Source organism: Chlorocebus sabaeus, chromosome 3, assembly GCF_047675955.1.
Source record: "Chlorocebus sabaeus isolate Y175 chromosome 3, mChlSab1.0.hap1, whole genome shotgun sequence".
NCBI lineage: Eukaryota > Metazoa > Chordata > Mammalia > Primates > Cercopithecidae > Chlorocebus > Chlorocebus sabaeus.
In genome coordinates, this window is record NC_132906.1 from 4,292,358 (window position 1) to 4,309,756 (window position 17,399).

Consider the following 17,399-nt stretch of genomic DNA (forward strand, 5'->3'; position numbering starts at 1 on the left):
AATTTCCTAGCCGGGCACAGTGGCTTACACCTGTAATCCCAGCACTTTTGGGAGGTTGAGGCTAGCAGATCACCTGAGGTCAGGAGTTCAAGACCAGCCCCTGCCCAGCATGGCAAAACCCTGTCTCTACTAAAAATACAAAAAATTAGCCGGGTGTGGTGGCGGGCACCTGTAATCCTACGTACTCGGGAGGCTGAGGCAGTAGAATTGCTTGAACTCGGGAGGAGGAGGTTGCAGTGAGCCGTGATTGCACCACTGCGCTCCAGCCTGGGTGACAAGAACAAAACTCTGTCTCAAAAAAAAAAAAAAAAAATTCCTAAGGATGCCTAGAACATAGGCTCAATCTATGAATGAATTTGTTGATACTCTATTCTCCATGTTGGTGCAATCTCACATTTGGTCTTTAGTTATAACATTCAAGTAATAGGTCATGTGCGTGAGTTTATTTTGTTATAGTAGTCAAATACACATTACGCAAATTACCTTTTAACCATTTTTTTTTTCTTGGAAAGGTAATTATATTTTTTTCCTTTTAAGTGTTCTTAAGCATACAGTTTAGTCAGTTTAGTGGTATGTGATAATTCTGTTTAACTTTTTTTTTTTTTTTGAGATGGAGTCGCACTCTGTCACCCAGACTGGAGTGCAGTGACGTGATCTCGGCTCACTGCAACCTCCACCTCCCAGGTTCAAGGGATTCTCCTGCTTCAGCCTCCCGAGTAGCTGGGACTACAGGCGTGTGCCACCACGCTGACTAATTTTTTGTATTTTCAGTACAGATGAGATTTCACCATGTTAGCCAGGATAGTCTTGATCTCCTGACCTTGTGATGCACCTGCCTTGGCCTCCCAAAGTGCTGGGATTACAGGCATGAGCCACTACACCCGGCCTTTTTTTTTTTTTTTTTTTTTTTAAATACAAACTCGAGCTCTGTCACCCAGACTGGAGTACAGTGGCGCAACCTCAGACTCCCAGGCTCAAGAGATCCTCCCAACTTAGACTCCAGAGTACCTGGGACTGTAGGCATATACCACCACACCTGTCTAATTTTTGTTTTGTAGTGATGTGAGGTCTTGCTGTGTTGCCAGGACTGGTCTCAAACTCTTGGGCTCAAGCCATCTTCCCACCTCAGCCTTCCAAAGCTCTGGGATTATAGGTGTCAACCACTGTGCCTGGCCTGTGTTTAACTTTTTAAGGAACTGCCAAACTGATTTCCACAATGGTTGTATATACCATTTTACTTTCCCACCAGCAATATACTACAGTTCTAATTTCTGTACACCCTTACCAACACTTATTTTTGGTTGTTCTTTTTTTTATGGTAGCCATTCTAATGAGTGTGAAATGGAATATCATTATGGTGTGGTCTGTATTTTCCTAATGACTGATAATGTGCGTCATTTATGTGCTTATCAGCCATTTATGTGTCTTTGATGAAGTAGTCAAGTTTTTTGTTCATTTCTGAATTGAATCATTTACTTTGTTGCTATTGGGTTGTAGCAATTCTTTGTATATTTTGGATATTAAATTTTTGTCTATATGACTTAAAATTATTTTCTCCCATTTGTAGGTTGTCTTTTCACTCTCTTGATAATGTCCTTTGATCCACAAAAATTTTTAATTTTATGAAGTCCAGTTTATTGTTTATTTTGTTGCTTGTGCTTTTGGTGTCATAATTCAAGATATGATTGCCAAATCTAACATCACGATGCCTTTTCCCTATGTTTTCTTTTTTCTTTCTTTCTTTCTTTATTTTATTTATTTATTTATTTTGAGACAGAGTCTTGCTGTGCTGCCCAGGCTGCAGTGCGGTGGTGTGATCTCGACTCACTGCAAGCTCCGCCTCTCGGGTTCACGCCATTCTCCTGCCTCAGCCTCCTTAGTAGCTGGGACTACAGGTGCCCGCCACCACACCCGGCTAATTTTTTGTATTTTTAGTAGAGATGGGGTTTCACTGTGTTAGCCAGGATGGTCTCAATCTCCTGACCTTGTGATCCACCTGCCTTGGCCTCCCAAAGTGCTGGGATTACAGGCATGAGCCACCGTGCCCGGCCTGTTTTAAGAGTTTTATAGTTCTTACATTTAGGTCTTTGATCCATCTTTTTAGTTAATTTTTGTTTATGGTATAAGGTAAGGATCCAACTTCATCCTTTTGAATTGGATATCCAGTTTTCCAGGCACTATATGTTGAAAAGATTGTCCTTTCCCCCACTGAATGTTCTTGGCACCCTTGTCCAAAATGAGCTCACCGTATATGTGAAGGATTATTTCTGGGATTTTTGTTTTATTCTATTGTTCTGTATGTCTTTCCTGATGCTAGTACCATGCTGTTTTGATTACTGTTGTTTTGTAGTAAGTTTTAAAATCAGAATGTGTGAGTCCTACAACTTAGTTTCTTTTCAAGATTGTCTCTCAGGGTCTCTTAAGATATCATGTGACTTTCAGGATGGCCTTTCAATTTTCACAAAAAACTGTCATTGAGATTTTGTTAGGGATTGCATTGAGTTGTAGATCACTTTGTGTAGTATTGAAGTACTAACAATAGTAAGTTTTCCAATCTATGCCCATAGGATGTCTTCTCGTTTATTCCTGTCTTTAATTTCTTTCAGTAATTTCATATACAAGTCTTTCGCTTCCTTTGTTTATTCTTAAGTCTTTTATTTCTTTTGATGCTATTGTAAAAGGGATTGTTTCCTTAATTTTATTTTGGGATTATTCATTGTTACTGTGTAGAAACACACCTTATTTTTATATGTTGATTTTTGTATCCTTTTTTGTTGAATGCATTTATTAGCTTTACTATTATTTTATGACATCTTTAGGGTTTTCTACATGTAAGATCATGTCATCTGCAAATAAAATATTTTATTTCCTACCAAAAGATGATTTTACTTCTTCCTTTCCAATTTGAATGCCTTATTTCTTTTTCTTGTCTAATTGCTTTGGCTAGAACTTTCATTACTGTGTTGCACAGAAGTAGCAAAAGCAGGTATGTCTTGTTCCTAATGTTATAAGAAAAGCTTTCAGTCTTCACCATTGAGTATCATGTTCGCTATGGGTTTTTCCATATAGGGTCTTTATTATGGTGAGGTAGTTGTCTTCTAGTTTGAGTGGTTTTATCATGAAAATGTGTTGAATTATGTCAGGTCCTTTTTCTGCATCAATTGAGACAACCACTTGCGTTTTTTGCTTTTTTTCTGTTAATGTGGTGTGTTACATCAGTCACATGTTGATGTTTGTATGTTGAACTATTCTTGCTTTCCAGGAATAAATCCCCCTCGGTCATGGTGTATAATTCTCTTACTATACTGTTGAATTTGGTTTGTTAGTTCATCTGAGGACTTTCTATCAATAGTTATAAATGATACTGGTCTACAGTTTTCTTTTGTGTGATTTTGGCATTGGTAGTTTTGGCCTCACATTCCTGCCTCTTCAAGTATTTTGGAAGAGTTTGAGGAGGATTGGTGTTGATTATTACGTTTGGTACAATTTACCAGTAAAGCTTTCTGGTCCAAGGCTAAATTTTGTTGGGAGGTTTTTTGATGACTGATTCTATCTCCTTAGTCATAAGTCTCTACAGATTTTTTAATACTTTTATGAGGCAGTTGTGATAGGTTATGTGTTTCTGGGAATTCGTCCATTTCACCTAGGTTATATAGTTTATGTGAAGTTGTTCATAATAGTCTTTTAATCTTCTTTATTCCTGTAAAATTGATAGTAATGTACCCAATTTATTTCTGATTATAGTAATTTGTTTTTTCTTTTCTTTTTTTTTTTTTTTTGAGATGGAGTCTCACTCTGTCACCCAGGCTGGAGTGCAGTGGCACGATCTCGGCTCACTGGAACCTCTGTCTCCCAGGTTCAAGTGATTCTCCTGCGTCAGCCTCCTGAGCAGCTGGGACTACAGGCACCTGCCACCATGCCCAGCTTTTTTTTTTTTTTTTTTTTTTTTTTGTATTTTTAGTAGAGACGGGGTTTCACCGTGTTAGCCAGGATGGTCTCAATCTCCTGACCTTGTCATCTGTCTGCCTCGGCCTCCCAAAGTGCTGGGATTACAGGTGTGAGCCATCACACATGACCTGATTCTCTTTTCTTTTCTTTTTTTTTTTTATTATTATTATACTTTAAGTTCTAGGGTTCATGTGCACAACATGCAGGTTTGTTACATATGTATACATGTGCCATATTGGTGTGCTGCACCCATTAACTCGTCATTTACATTAGGTATACCTCCTAATGCTATCCCTCCCCCCTCACCCCTCCCCTGATTCTCTTTTCTTAGTGTGACTACAGGTTTGTTAATTCTAATCTTGAAGACAAACTTTGGCTTTCATTTTTCTCTGTTGTGTATTTATGTCCTCTCTTATCTTTATTTCCTTCCTTCTGCTTTGAGTTTAGTTTGGTCTTTTTCTAGTTACTTATGGTATATAGTTAGGTTGTTTATTTGCAAGCTCCTTTTTAAATGTGAGTATTTACAGCTATAAATTTCCCTCAGCATTGCTTTCATCGCATCCCATAAATTTTGTGTTCTTGCTGCATTTGTCCCAGATAATTTCCTAATTTCCCTTGTGATTTATTCTTTGACCTGTTGGGATTTAGGAGTATATTGTTTAATTTTTACATGTTCATTAATCTTCTGGGTTTTTTTTTTTCTGGTATTTCTAGGTCATTCCATTGTAGTCAGAAAAGATACCTTGAAGGATTTCAGTCTTTAAGTTTATTAAGACTTACTAATAAATGTTAATGAACATTAAACATTAGTCAGCATGGTCTAACATATGTTCTGTCTCAAAATGTTACATGCACACTGGAGGAAAAGGTTTATCCTCATGTTGTTGGGTATAGTGTTCTAAATATGTCTGTTGGGTCCCATCAGTCTGTAGTGTTGCCCAAGTAATTTATTGCTGTATTGATTCTGCACTGGTTGTTTTATCCATTATTGAAAGGGGGATATTGGAGTCTCTAATGATTATTGTAGACATGTCTTTTTCCCTTTAATTCTGCAAGTATTTGCTTTATATGTTTTGGGGTTCTAGTGTTGGTACATATATGCTTATAATTTTTACATTAAAGTCTATTTTGCCTAAAATTAGTAGAGCCACCCCAGCTTTTTAAATTATCGACATGTATTATCTTTTTCCATCCTTTCATTTTCAACCTCTCTATGTCTTTAGACCTAAAGTGAAATTTTTGTGGCTGCATATAGTTGGGTCGTATTTTTTATCCATTCTTCAGATTTGTGCCTTTGGATTGGAGTTTAATTCATTTATACTTAAAATACTGATAAGGAAGGATTTTTGCCATTTGGTTTGTTTTCTGTATGTTTTATGGCTTTATTTGTTGTTGCTTATTTCCCCCATTGCTGCCTTTCTTTGTGTTTACTTGATTTTTTCTTTTGTAGTCACAAATTTTGATTCCCTTCTCAATTCTTTCTGTGCATATTCTGTAAATAGTTTCTGTGGTTACCCATCAGGATTACATATAACATCCTGAAGTTATAACAATCTGTTTTGAGTAGACAGCTTAACTTTAGTTGCATGTAAAACTTCTACTGCTTTATGTATCTGCTCCCCTTTATTTTTTTGATGTCACAAATTACATTCCTCTATATTGTATACCTGTTAAGATAGATTGATATTTTGCATATTTGTCCTTTAAATTCTGTAGAAAATAACAAGTAGAATTATAAATAAAAATTACACTAATATTGGTTTTTATGTTTGCCCATGTATTTACCTTTACCAGAGATGTTTTTATCATTGTATGGGCTTTGAGTTACTGTGTAGCCTTCTTTCACATTAACATGAAGGACTTTCATTAGTATTTCTTACAGGGAAAGTCTACTGGTAATGAACTCCCTCAGCTTTTGTTTATCTGAGGATGTTTTAATTTCTCCTTCACTTTTGAAGAATACTTTGACAGCTTTTTTTCTTTTGGTGCTTTTAACATACATTGCCTTTGGACCTCCAAGGTTTCTGCTGAGAAATTGGCTGATAATCTTATTGAGGATCCCATGTACTTGACAAATTGCATTTTTCTTGCTGCTTTCAGGATTCTCTTTGTCCTTTGGCAGTTGGTGTTCCTTGAGCTCTTAGATTGATAGATTCATGTCTCATCAAATTTTGGAAGGTTTTTTGCCATTATTTCTTCAAATAATTTCTGTCTGTCTCTTTTACTGTGATTCTTATATTATATACATTGATAGTGACCCACAAGTACGTTAGACTTTGTTCACTTCTCTTCATTGTTGTTTTTATTTTTTTCAGGCTTCGTTATCTTAATTGTCCTGTATTCAAGTTGGCTCATGCTTTCCTTCTGCCTGTCCAAATCTGCAGTAGAACCTTTGGTGGATTTTTAAAATTACAATTACTGCAGGGTTTTCAATACAATCTATAGAATTTCTGTTTGGCTATTTTATATAATTTCTCTATGTTGATATTATCGTTTTGTCCCCTAGATCATTTTTCTGATTATTCTGTAGTTCTTTATCTATATTTTCCTTTAGCTCTTTAGGCATATTTAAGACAGTTGTTTTAAGCCTGTCTGTTGAGTCCAGTGCCTGTGCTGCTTTGAGAACTGTTTTTACTATTCTGTTTTCTTCCTTTGAATGAGCATGTTTTTCTGTTCCTTTATGTGCCTTGTGGTATTTTTGTTGAAACTGGGCATTTGAGAAAATAGCCACCTTCCCCAGTCTTTGCAGACTGGCTCTTAATGTAACAGTCCTTCACTGAGTGGTTGTGTGTGCCCTGAGCCTTGAGATCAGCCTGAGGTCAGGCTTAAGATCTTCTCCGATGTTTTCTGAGCATGCATCTTGCCTGGGCCTCAGTGTGGCTTTTTCAATTCCCCTGTATGTACAACTGCTTTTATATGTCTTAATGTCCTAAAGAGTCTGAGCTCAGATTCTTTTCCAGGCCTTAGATGGTCTATTGTATGTCTCTGCTTATAATCTCCTGCCTTCTACAAAATTTGCTTTTCTCTAATTATGTATACATAGCTTTTAACTGTAATACATTTCAGTTCAATTTAATACCTCACTTACAATGTTATATGTTAATTTTATCAACAAGTAAAAGTACCCTTTCAGATACAGTTCAGTTACTGTATGCCTCATTTAACCATATTATGTAAAATTCATCAACTACTGAACTTACTCTTCAAGATACTATAGATCTACTTTTCTATAAATATTTATGAAATACTGCAAAATAACTCTGGAATCTTAAATGAAGGAAAAAGAACCTGTGTGAAGAATTTGCAAGAACTACTGATGATTATCTATCAAATTTAATAAAGGCTAAAAGCTACATTGAAGAGAAAAAAAATAATTTGAATGCAGCTATGAACATAGCAAGAGCATTACAATTATCACCTTCTCTGAGAACATACTGTGACCTGAAGCAGGTAATTTAATAGTTTACAATGTGAGTTACGTCTGTGGTAGCTTATTTTATACGCTTTGGAATATATTTAAGATAAGAATTTGTTTTTCAGATTATCCTAACCTATATTATTATTTAGAATTCTAAATTGATGACAATATAGGTTAGGATAATCTAAGTTATAGTAAGATAATGTTTGAAACCTAAGACAAACATTGTAAAATTTATATGACCTTTTGTTATTTTTGACTAGTTAGGGAGATAGTGCAATTAAGTCTTTGTAACACTTGATCTGAGAGCAAGTAAGGTGACATTGAGGTTAAAGTTTAGGTTTCTAGGACACCTGAATAAAAAAATGAGGACCAATAAGAATAGCAAACTAAATGGGACTCTGTTTTGTTCACATTAACAATTTAGGTATGGCTGTCAACTCTTAACTTTAAAATTTAATTCAGAATCCTAGTCAACTTTTTCTCTTCCCATTCCATCCCAAAATGTGCAAGTCAAGAGACAGCTTCAGCCATCTCCTATCATCTAATCATGTGCCTAAGGGGCAAAATTGGGCAAAAACCAAAAAATGTTTCTTATAGTTTGACAGGACAAGATTAATCACAGGTATTTGCTGAGTTCTGCCTCACTCCATAAGGGTATAGATCTTGGCTTTAGTCGTCTTTGAATCTTCAGAATCTCACTTCCCATGGATAATCAGATATATAGAAGAGAAGCCATTAGTTTACCCGCCTCCAAAGTCTCTAACGTTAAATGAAAGAATTTGCCATGACCCTACTTGACTAGGTGTCCCAGGCTTTAGTTCTAAAACAATAGTAGTCGTTTCCTGTGAATTACACGTGTGACACTAGAAAAAAGTGATAAAATTTGGTCTTTATCCTAGTTAATCTAGTTAAGAAAATAGGGCAAAAAAGGAGAAAACACTTGAAGATAGCAATGCAGTTGCAAAATGAATCTGATCAGTTTTCTCTGATCATGTAACTCTGTCCTATTTCTGAGTGTCTATTGTTACCTTTTATACATATCTCCAAAAGTCATAAACACTTATTTGTATCCCTTTGAGTGCCCCAAATTGGGCCTGAATGCATTAATTAATGAAATACCTAAAAGATACAATTTTATTTCTAAAATCTTACTGTTCAGCAATATTTGTGACAAGATTCACACATGAATGATTTTTTTTTTTTTTAAATTCTAGATTATCCGGACTTTGAAGTTAACATCAGATAGTGAATTAGCACAAGTTAGTTCTCCACAACTAAGGAACCCTCCCAGGTGAGTAAGTCATAGTTTAGGAGACGATAACAAGTATAAAGATGTGCTAGAACTTAAATGTATTAAAATAGCAAGTAATAATAAATTGAAATTTTGGGTCACAAATGTTTACCAAGTTAGCAACCAAATTGAGTATAGTCTGTGCTAATTTAGAAAGTTATTTAAATGTTTCCTTTTCAATTCATTAATGTCAGCAACTGATTTTTGTTTAGAGAACTTAGTAAATTTGTATTAGGACATTTATGTATATGTTAATGTTTTATTATAGGTTGAGTGTGAATTGCAGTGAGATCATCTGTATGTTCAACAATATGGGAAAGATTGAATTTGGGGACTCAGCAAAGTAAGTATAAGCATGGTAACATGCCATTAATGTCTGATAGTACCTACATTATCTAAGAGACAGAAAAATTGATGTTTAGTGTAATTCAAAAGCTGAAAAATAAAGGACAAAATAGTTCCTATAGTTAAATTCTGTGTATAATATTTTTTAAAAGGCCTAGAAGGGATCAGTATTCAGCAATATACATGTCAAAGTTATCTTTGAGATTGATTCAGTCAGCAAGCACTGAACACTGCTAGGCACTAACTAACACCCTAGATAATGAGATAAATGTCAAAGAAATTACAATAAGTAGAGGAAGAAGGACATGTAAACAATAAAATGCATAATTGCTAGGGTAGTGTATGCAGAATTTACTTGAGGTGCAAAGCAAAGGAATGATCAGTTCTTCCTGGGGTAACAGGACTTGGAAAGGTATTTTCTTTTCCCATATCTATTAAAATTAAGTAGCAAGTAGAAAGGAGGAGAAAAAGGAAGTAGGCATCTTATGGGCAGTGAATATATGGGCAGTGAAATAGCATGCTAGGTTCAGGGAATGGTGTATATATATTTCCATTCTCTATGTCCCCAAGGATACATAGATGCTAAGTCCTAAAGACTTTGTATGCTGTCTAATGATGTTTGAACCTTATGATCCATGCTGTCCAATGTGGTGGCTATTTAAATTTAAACATAAATTAATTAAAACGAAATAGAATTAAAATCCAGTTCCTCAGTTCCATTAGCCCACATTTCAAGTGCTCAGTAGCCACATATCGTTAGTGACTACCTGTCTTATTCTATTTGTGCTACTATAACAAAGTTTAAAAAGAAGAGATGTTGTTTATTATTCTGTAATTTATAAAGAACAGGTGTTTATTTGCCTGCAGTCCTGGCAGCTGAGAAGCCCAAGATCAGGTTTGGTTTTGGTGAGGGCTCTGATCTCTGCTTTAAGATAGCACCTTGAATGCTGTGCCTGCACGTGGCAGAAAGCATGGAAGAGGGAAAAGGGACAAATAACTGTCCTCCCACGGTGGAAGAGCAGAGGAGCGAAGAAGGGCCTAAGCTAGTTCTGTCCAGACTTGCGGTAAAGCACAAATCCATTCCTGAGGGCACAGCCCTCATTACTTGATCATTAATTTCCCCAAAGGCCCCACCTCTTAATATCACCACAATGGGAATTAAGTTTCAACATGAATTTTGAAACATTTGGACCAAAGCACTGCTATATTAGACAATGTGGCATATTTCCGTTATCACCAAAAGTTCTGTTGTGCAGTAGAGTTCTAGGCAGTAGAAAGCCACTAAAAGGTTTTAAGCATGAAAGTAAAAATAATTAGATTACATTTTTTATGGATAATTCTGGTGGCCATTTGGGGGATTATTTGGGATAAGAGGATGATAGTGAAGGCTGAAGTATCACTTAGGCCATCATATCAGTAGACTCAGCAAATCATGAGAACTAAAACTTAGCTAATAGTACTGGATAGGGACGGAGAATAGATATGACAAATGTAAAATAGGGAAAATTAATGAAACTTAGTAATGTTTGAATGTGAGGCATGAGGAAAAGGGAAGCATCATCAATGGTTTGTTTACAGGGCTCGCTTTGGTGACTAAGTCGGTGGATTGTGGTATTATTCATCAAGATTAGGAATACAGGAAGAAAAGTAAGTTGGGAGGGGGAAGATAGTATGTTGAGTACTTACTGTTTACTAGCTTTCTGGGGAGAAATATGTACAGCTTAATTGTATATGAATGCTGAAACTTAAGAGATCTTGGACTTGATTCTGGGTTTAGGGGTAATCAGAATATACATGTAGAAACCCCCCGTAAAGAAGTAAGTTGGTTCATTGTAGGTGGATTGTCTCCAATGGAAATGGTCTCCCGAGAGAAGCATCACATTTGTTACCTTAGGGAACAAATTAGTCTGGCTCACAGTATTACCATTTCAGAAGCACTTAGGATGATGTATACTCTAAGCCAGGTAAATTCATATAAGCCGAGGTCACAGAACTGATGTGTAGTCAAAATGCCAGTTCGTTAGCTTAATGGATAAATACAATTGTAAACAGGGACTAGAACTGAGGAGCTAACTTGTCAGAAGTTACTTTTTTTGTAATCATTTTTGATTAAAGGGAATAAAATTAATCAAATAGCTTAATAGAATTAGGCTGAGATAGCTGATGAGATTCCTCTCCATCAGAGGGAAGACCTTGCCAGAGGAAGTGGAATACCAGTCCTTCGGCTCAGTCATCTTTCTCCATGCTTGGGAGAGCCCTGCCCCAGATTTACTTTTGTAACTTGACTTTATGCTTACATGGATAATCAACAACCTTTGCAATCAATATGTTCTTCTTGACATTTTTACAACTTGAATATGGTTACTATCAAGCATTTCTAAGACACTAAAAACTACTCTGCCTCTTTAAGAATCTGTACTGATCTTCTGCTTTACATTTAACTCTGAGAGCTGCCTTTTAAATTCTTTCTTAGTTTTTAGGGAAAGTATTACTGTAACCTGCATGTACTGGTTATAAATGATAGTTAAACCATTGGTTTGCACAGTAATAGCAGGTATTCAAACAGGTCAAGGACAGTACCCTGGAAAGATACTAAAATTTAAAGCAGGGAAAGGGTAATCTGTAAAAGAACTTGAGACGGAGCAGACAGAAGTTGAAGGAGAACAGAAGTGGTGTCGTACAAGTCAAAGCAGAGGTTTATGACGCTGGAGCTGATTAATAATGGTGAATGTCTCAGGTCTAATAAAAGTTATGAAAAGGGATATTTAGATTGCAAGGTTGTTTACATATATATGACTCTCAGGTATTTGGACTTCAACATATATCAATTTTACTTAGTTAAATATATGTCCTCTGTTGGAAGAGGCAGATAAACATGTATCATTGCTAAGCCCAATTGGCTTTGTTGGTCGTTATTTCCACAGTGGCTTGTTAAACAGTGATCTGTGAATAAGCTAAATCCATCATGGAATAGCTAAAATATAAACTTCATGAAACCCAATCTTATCTCATTGTAAAATTTCTATACTTGTAGATTTGATAGCCTAAAAACCATCTGGGTATGTGGAGAAAACAGAAAAACATGGAGTAGAATGGATAAATAACTGGCAGTGGGTTAGTGGCTATTGAATAATCATGCCCAAAAGATTCAAATTAATGGCCATGGTGGAAGTTTCTAGTGACTTATGGTTGTACCATATACCTCTGTATTCATAAGCTTATATCTCTGCATTTTTAAACAGATGTTATCCCCAAGAAAATGAAATTAGACAGAATATTCAAAAGAAATATAATAACAAAAAGGGACTTTCTTGTTATGATACATACCCACCACTAGAAAAGAAAAAGGTTGACATGTCTGTCGTAACCAATGAAGCACCACCACCTCCTTTGCAACCTGAGACAAATGATGTACATTTAGAAGCAAAAATCTTCCAGCCACAGAAAGACGTTGTTGCAACAGCATCCCCTAAAACCATTGCTGTGTTACCTCAGATGGGATCTAGCCCTGATGTGATAATTGAAGAAATTATTGAAGACAACATGGAAAGTAAGTAAAAATGCAAAAGCAGGAGGGAAACATTTTGTGTCTGTAATTAGACACAGTTGGTACCTTTTTTGACCATGCATTTAATGAAATATAATTGCTGTTATAATCTTTTTTTTTCTCTTTTTTTTTTTTTTTAAATGGAATCTCGCTCTTTCGCCCAGGCTGTAGTGCAGTGGCCGGATCTCGGCTCACTGCAAGCTCCGCCTCCCAGGTTTATGCCATTCTCCTGCCTCAGCCTCCCGAGTAGCTGGGATTACAGGCGCCCGCCACCTCGCCCGGCTAGTTTTTTTGTATTTTTTTTTTAGTAGAGATGGGGTTTCACTGTGTTAGCCAGGATGATCTCGATTTCCTGACCTCGTGATCCGCCCGTCTCGGCCTCCCAAAGTGCTGGGATTACAGGCTTGAGCCACCTTGCCCGGCCTGTTATAATCTTATTCCTCATTATGAGTTAAAACCTGTTCATTCCATGCCCCTCCCCTCACATTTTCCAGAGCTGGATAATTTTTATTTTTAATGCAGTAATATAGCTAACCTCTGAGGTATAAATTAATATCTGGTTTAATTAGGGTATTTTGAGATTTTTTAGTGTTCTCACATATAAGCCTTGTATAAAAGATATAAATAAATGAGAGCGATGTGATTTGTGGACATAGTCTTATTACTTTGAATTAAGAACATCTTCTCTTCAATCTTTGTTATGAGATTTAATATAAACTATCATGATTATAATGTCTATTTTGTAACACTTAAATATATCACAGTTGTATTTAATTACATTTCCCATGTCAGTATTCTTTCCATTAACATGGAGTGAGATACTCTACTATGTAGTTTTATACTGATAGTCTCCTTTAAGACCATTTTTCAAGATCAGCTTTTATTTTCCCCTACCTGTTGTCTATTTTATTGGTTGACTCTCCAGAATTACATTTTTAAAAACACACTTCTTTCCACTCTATTATCATTGATGTCTCAATTACTTAAGATACGTGTAATAACTTTATTCACTGATACAAGGGGTGTTGCCATTCCAGTATTTTGCCAGTTTCAGTACAGCTTTTTAAAAACTAGCATGTCATTGTTAACATAGTTAGTACAAGTTATCTTTATTTCTTATTTTGATGAAGCATGCAGCACCGATGATCTTGGGGAGACACCTAGATATCCAAAAAAGCCGCTTCAGAAAAACTCATCTGTTCCTTTTGGATCAAAAGCAGGTACTGTAACAACTGTCTGAGCTTGATGTAGTGGAGTTTACTGTATGTGTAGTAACTCTTACCTCGTGTGAGGTAGTAAGTAAAGTGAATTTCACTGATAACGAAAACATATTACTTTCTAATGTTAAAAGTTTTTTTTTTTTTTTTTTTTTTTTTGAGACGGAGTCTTGCTCTGTCGCCCAGGCTGGAGTGCAGTGGCCGGATCTCAGCCCACTGCAAGCTCCGCCTCCCGGGTTTTTGCCATTCTCCTGCCTCAGCCTCCCGAGTAGCTGGGACTACAGGCGCCCGCCACCTTGCCCGGCTATTTTTTTTTTGTATTTTTTAGTAGAGACAGGGTTTCACTGTGTTAGCCAGGATGGTCTCGATCTCCTGACCTCATGATCCGCCCGTCTCGGCCTCCCAAAGTGCTGGGATTACAGGCTTGAGCCACCGCGCCCGGCCCTAATGTTAAAAGTTTTAATTCTGGGGCCAGACACCGTGGCTCACACCTGTAATCGCAGCACTTTGGGAGGCCGAGGCAGGTGGATGATTTGAGCTCAGGAGTTCAAAACCAGCCTGGGCAACATGGTGAACCCTGTCTCTACAAAGAAATACAAAAACATAAGTGGGTGTGGTGGTACGCAGCTGTGATCTCAGCTATTCAGGAGGCTGAGGTAGGAAGATCACTTGAGCCTGGGAGGCGGAGGTTGCAATGAGCTGAGATCACACCACTGCACTCCACCCTGGGTAACAGAGCGAGACCTCATCTCGAATGAATGAATAAATGAATGTTTTGACTCTGGCAGAAATATTTCCCCCAACAAAAAAATATTTTTTGAGACAGAGTCTTATTCTGTTTCCCAGGCTGGAATGCAGCAGCATGATCTTGGCTCACTGCAACCTCCTCAGGCTCAAATGATTCTCGTGCCTCAGCCTCCGGAGTAGCTGGGATTATAGGCATGCACCACCACGCTCAGCTAATTTTTGTATTTTTAGTAGAGATGGAGTTTCACCATGTCAGCTAGGCTGGTCTCAAACTCCTGTCCTCAAACGATCCTCCCTCCTTGGCCTTCCAAAGTGCTAGGATTATAAGCGTGAGCCATCGTGCCCAGCCAGGAATATTTCCAAAATTTATGCTTCTCTCAGATATCACCCCAGTTGTATGTATTTGTCTTTTTACCCCACCCTAAATATGGGCATTATTCTTTATATTTTCTATTGGATAGTTAAAATGATGCATTTGTTCAGTTTCTGTCATCTGTCTGTACTTGGCTATATTCATTTCTACTCCTCCTAGTCTTTGTTTTTTAAACAGTTTTACCATGTAAACATTTACCTCATTAAAAAATTAAATCTATGTTAAAATATTATGTGAAACTTCCCCCCATCCTACTCCCATTCTATTCAGTGTCTCCATCTCTTCCAGATTTTCCTTATGCATTTACAAATAAACACACACAAATTATTTTTCCAACCTTCTCTCTCCCTCTCTCTCTCTATGTGGACAGCGGGGTTTCTTTTTTATACACAAAACGCAGCATACCACTGTTGTGTTCTTTGCATTCCTTCCTTAACATTATACTTTGGAGATCTTTTCATATTAGTGAAGACACTTGACTTAAGAAAATTTTCTGACTGTCTTTACCTCTACTCGCCCCACCGAAAAGCACACACATTCTCCTAAATGCTGCTTAGTGCTTCGGCTTTGCCTAAACATTTTTTCACATCTGATTTATAAGACTAACCTGATTTATAAGACTTGGGAGTCAGAGTGGCTATGAGCTGTATTGGTTCTATAGGTAGGGTATAGATGGAAGTGGCTTTTATAGGCTATCCTAGAAACCTAATCATTATCAGTAGGGGTTCTGAGTTCCAAATATGTTCGTAAATAAACTGAACTTTTGTAATACAGTAGAGTTACAGCATATACGCAGACTTTAGAATCTTAACTATTACATGGACTATGATTCCACTTATTTAGCATATTTTGCAAGTAATATGAAGTATTTGTAGTTCAGGTTACTAAAGAATTCATTGTTGAAAGTGATCCATTTGTTTTATCAATAATTTAGTGCTTGGACTACTTCCTGGGGCCTACGTGCAGTATTCCCAGAGTTCACAATGCCATAAGACGCTCTTTTAGAGGCTATTAGCAGTTGTTCAGCTTTTGTGAATTATTTTCTAACTCTTGATTTATTAACGTGGTTTAAACATTTTTATCCAGGTTCCGCAGAGCTAGTTTTTGTAAGCCATGTAATAGATCCTTGCCATTTCTACATTCGGAAGTATTCACAAATCAAAGACGCAAAAGTACTGGAGAAGAAGGTGAATGAATTTTGCAATAGGAGTTCACACCTTGATCCTTCAGACATTTTGGAACTAGGTAATGAAATATTAGTCCAAGTTAAAATATCAAATTTATTTAAATATTATAATAACTTGGCCAACCTACATAAGACTGGTTATAATATAGATTTTTACTCTAAGTTCATTTGTTAGTAAGCATAAAAGTTTTAGGATTATTTAACATAAATTATTTAGGCAAATTAGCTAAGGATTATGATGGAATGTTGGCATATTTTTAGAGTGAAATATGTACAGAAACTCCATTACATAGTAGGGGGAATTGCTTTTAAAACTACAAAACCTGTAACAGGTTATGTAGCCTGTCCCCTTGTCTCCATGAAGAACGTGCCTCTAAGATGATGACTCTTGTGTAACTCCAGTCTCTTGCTCGCCATTGTGAGTGTTGGGGCTAGCATTGAGCACCTGAGATTCATGAGGCCTGTGGCACCCATTCCCAGTGCCCTACAGAGGGTAATTGCAAATTCAGTCAGTCTTTTTGTTGTGAGGACATGTGAATTTGCCATGCTTCAGGCTTTGGTTACGAGTATTTTTCTTATAACGTTGTTGACTGAATTTGATTGTACCTTATAATATGATGAAGCTATGATTCGTTTGTATTAATAGAGTATTTTTCTCATTATGTTAATAGCAGTCAATACCTATGTGTAACTAATACTGAAAGTGTTTTATCTGTCTAGTCTTGATAAGTTGTTTAAAAGTATGATTCACTCTCAGCTCATCTGTATAGCCTTTCAGGATATCAGAAGAGTAGGATCATCATATACTTTGACAAAAATGAATAGTAATTCTAAAACTTAAAAAAATAACATTTATTTTATGCCATGTGAGCTAGGAATATTAGGTTGTTAGTATCTAAGTGGAGGAAAGTGTAGTACTGAATTTAATTTTTGTGGTTGCAGATAATATGTCTAAAATGTAATACATGCCAAAAATAACTCAGCTTATTTTCAGAAAATGTTCTAAGAAAGCCAAAAGACTGTGCTTTAAGTTGTTAATGATAATTATGTTGGCAAGGTAAATATAGCTGATTAAAACACTCGTATTTTGAGAAATTAGTGATAAGGAAAGAAACGTGAATTGTTGATTTAGGAAAGAAGAGTATCCTCTTGTTCCCTTTTCCTGCCTCTGTACTTCATTATGAAGAACAATAAATGGCTTCAGCAGACTTTTATCCATTGAAAGAAAGAATAGTTTTATAGAATATATATAGCAGGTCTTCAAATAACATCTCATTATAATTTTGATGAGAAAAAAATCAATTCCTGGTTTGGGCACATGTCT

The 17,399-nt window shown here is 36.4% G+C and overlaps 1 protein-coding gene across 1 annotated transcript in view; it reads left to right on the forward strand.

Moving 5' to 3' along the window:
- The window catches only part of RNF17 (ring finger protein 17), a 109,079-nt gene that overhangs the window by 19,234 nt on the left and 72,446 nt on the right, over positions 1 to 17,399 (forward strand). Inside the window, exons 7-11 of the mRNA XM_037986902.2 lie at positions 7,227 to 7,398; positions 8,584 to 8,660; positions 8,929 to 9,003; positions 12,248 to 12,555; positions 15,976 to 16,134. Coding sequence (XP_037842830.2) covers positions 7,227 to 7,398; positions 8,584 to 8,660; positions 8,929 to 9,003; positions 12,248 to 12,555; positions 15,976 to 16,134 — 791 coding nt within the window. The remainder of the gene's footprint in view (positions 1 to 7,226; positions 7,399 to 8,583; positions 8,661 to 8,928; positions 9,004 to 12,247; positions 12,556 to 15,975; positions 16,135 to 17,399) is intronic.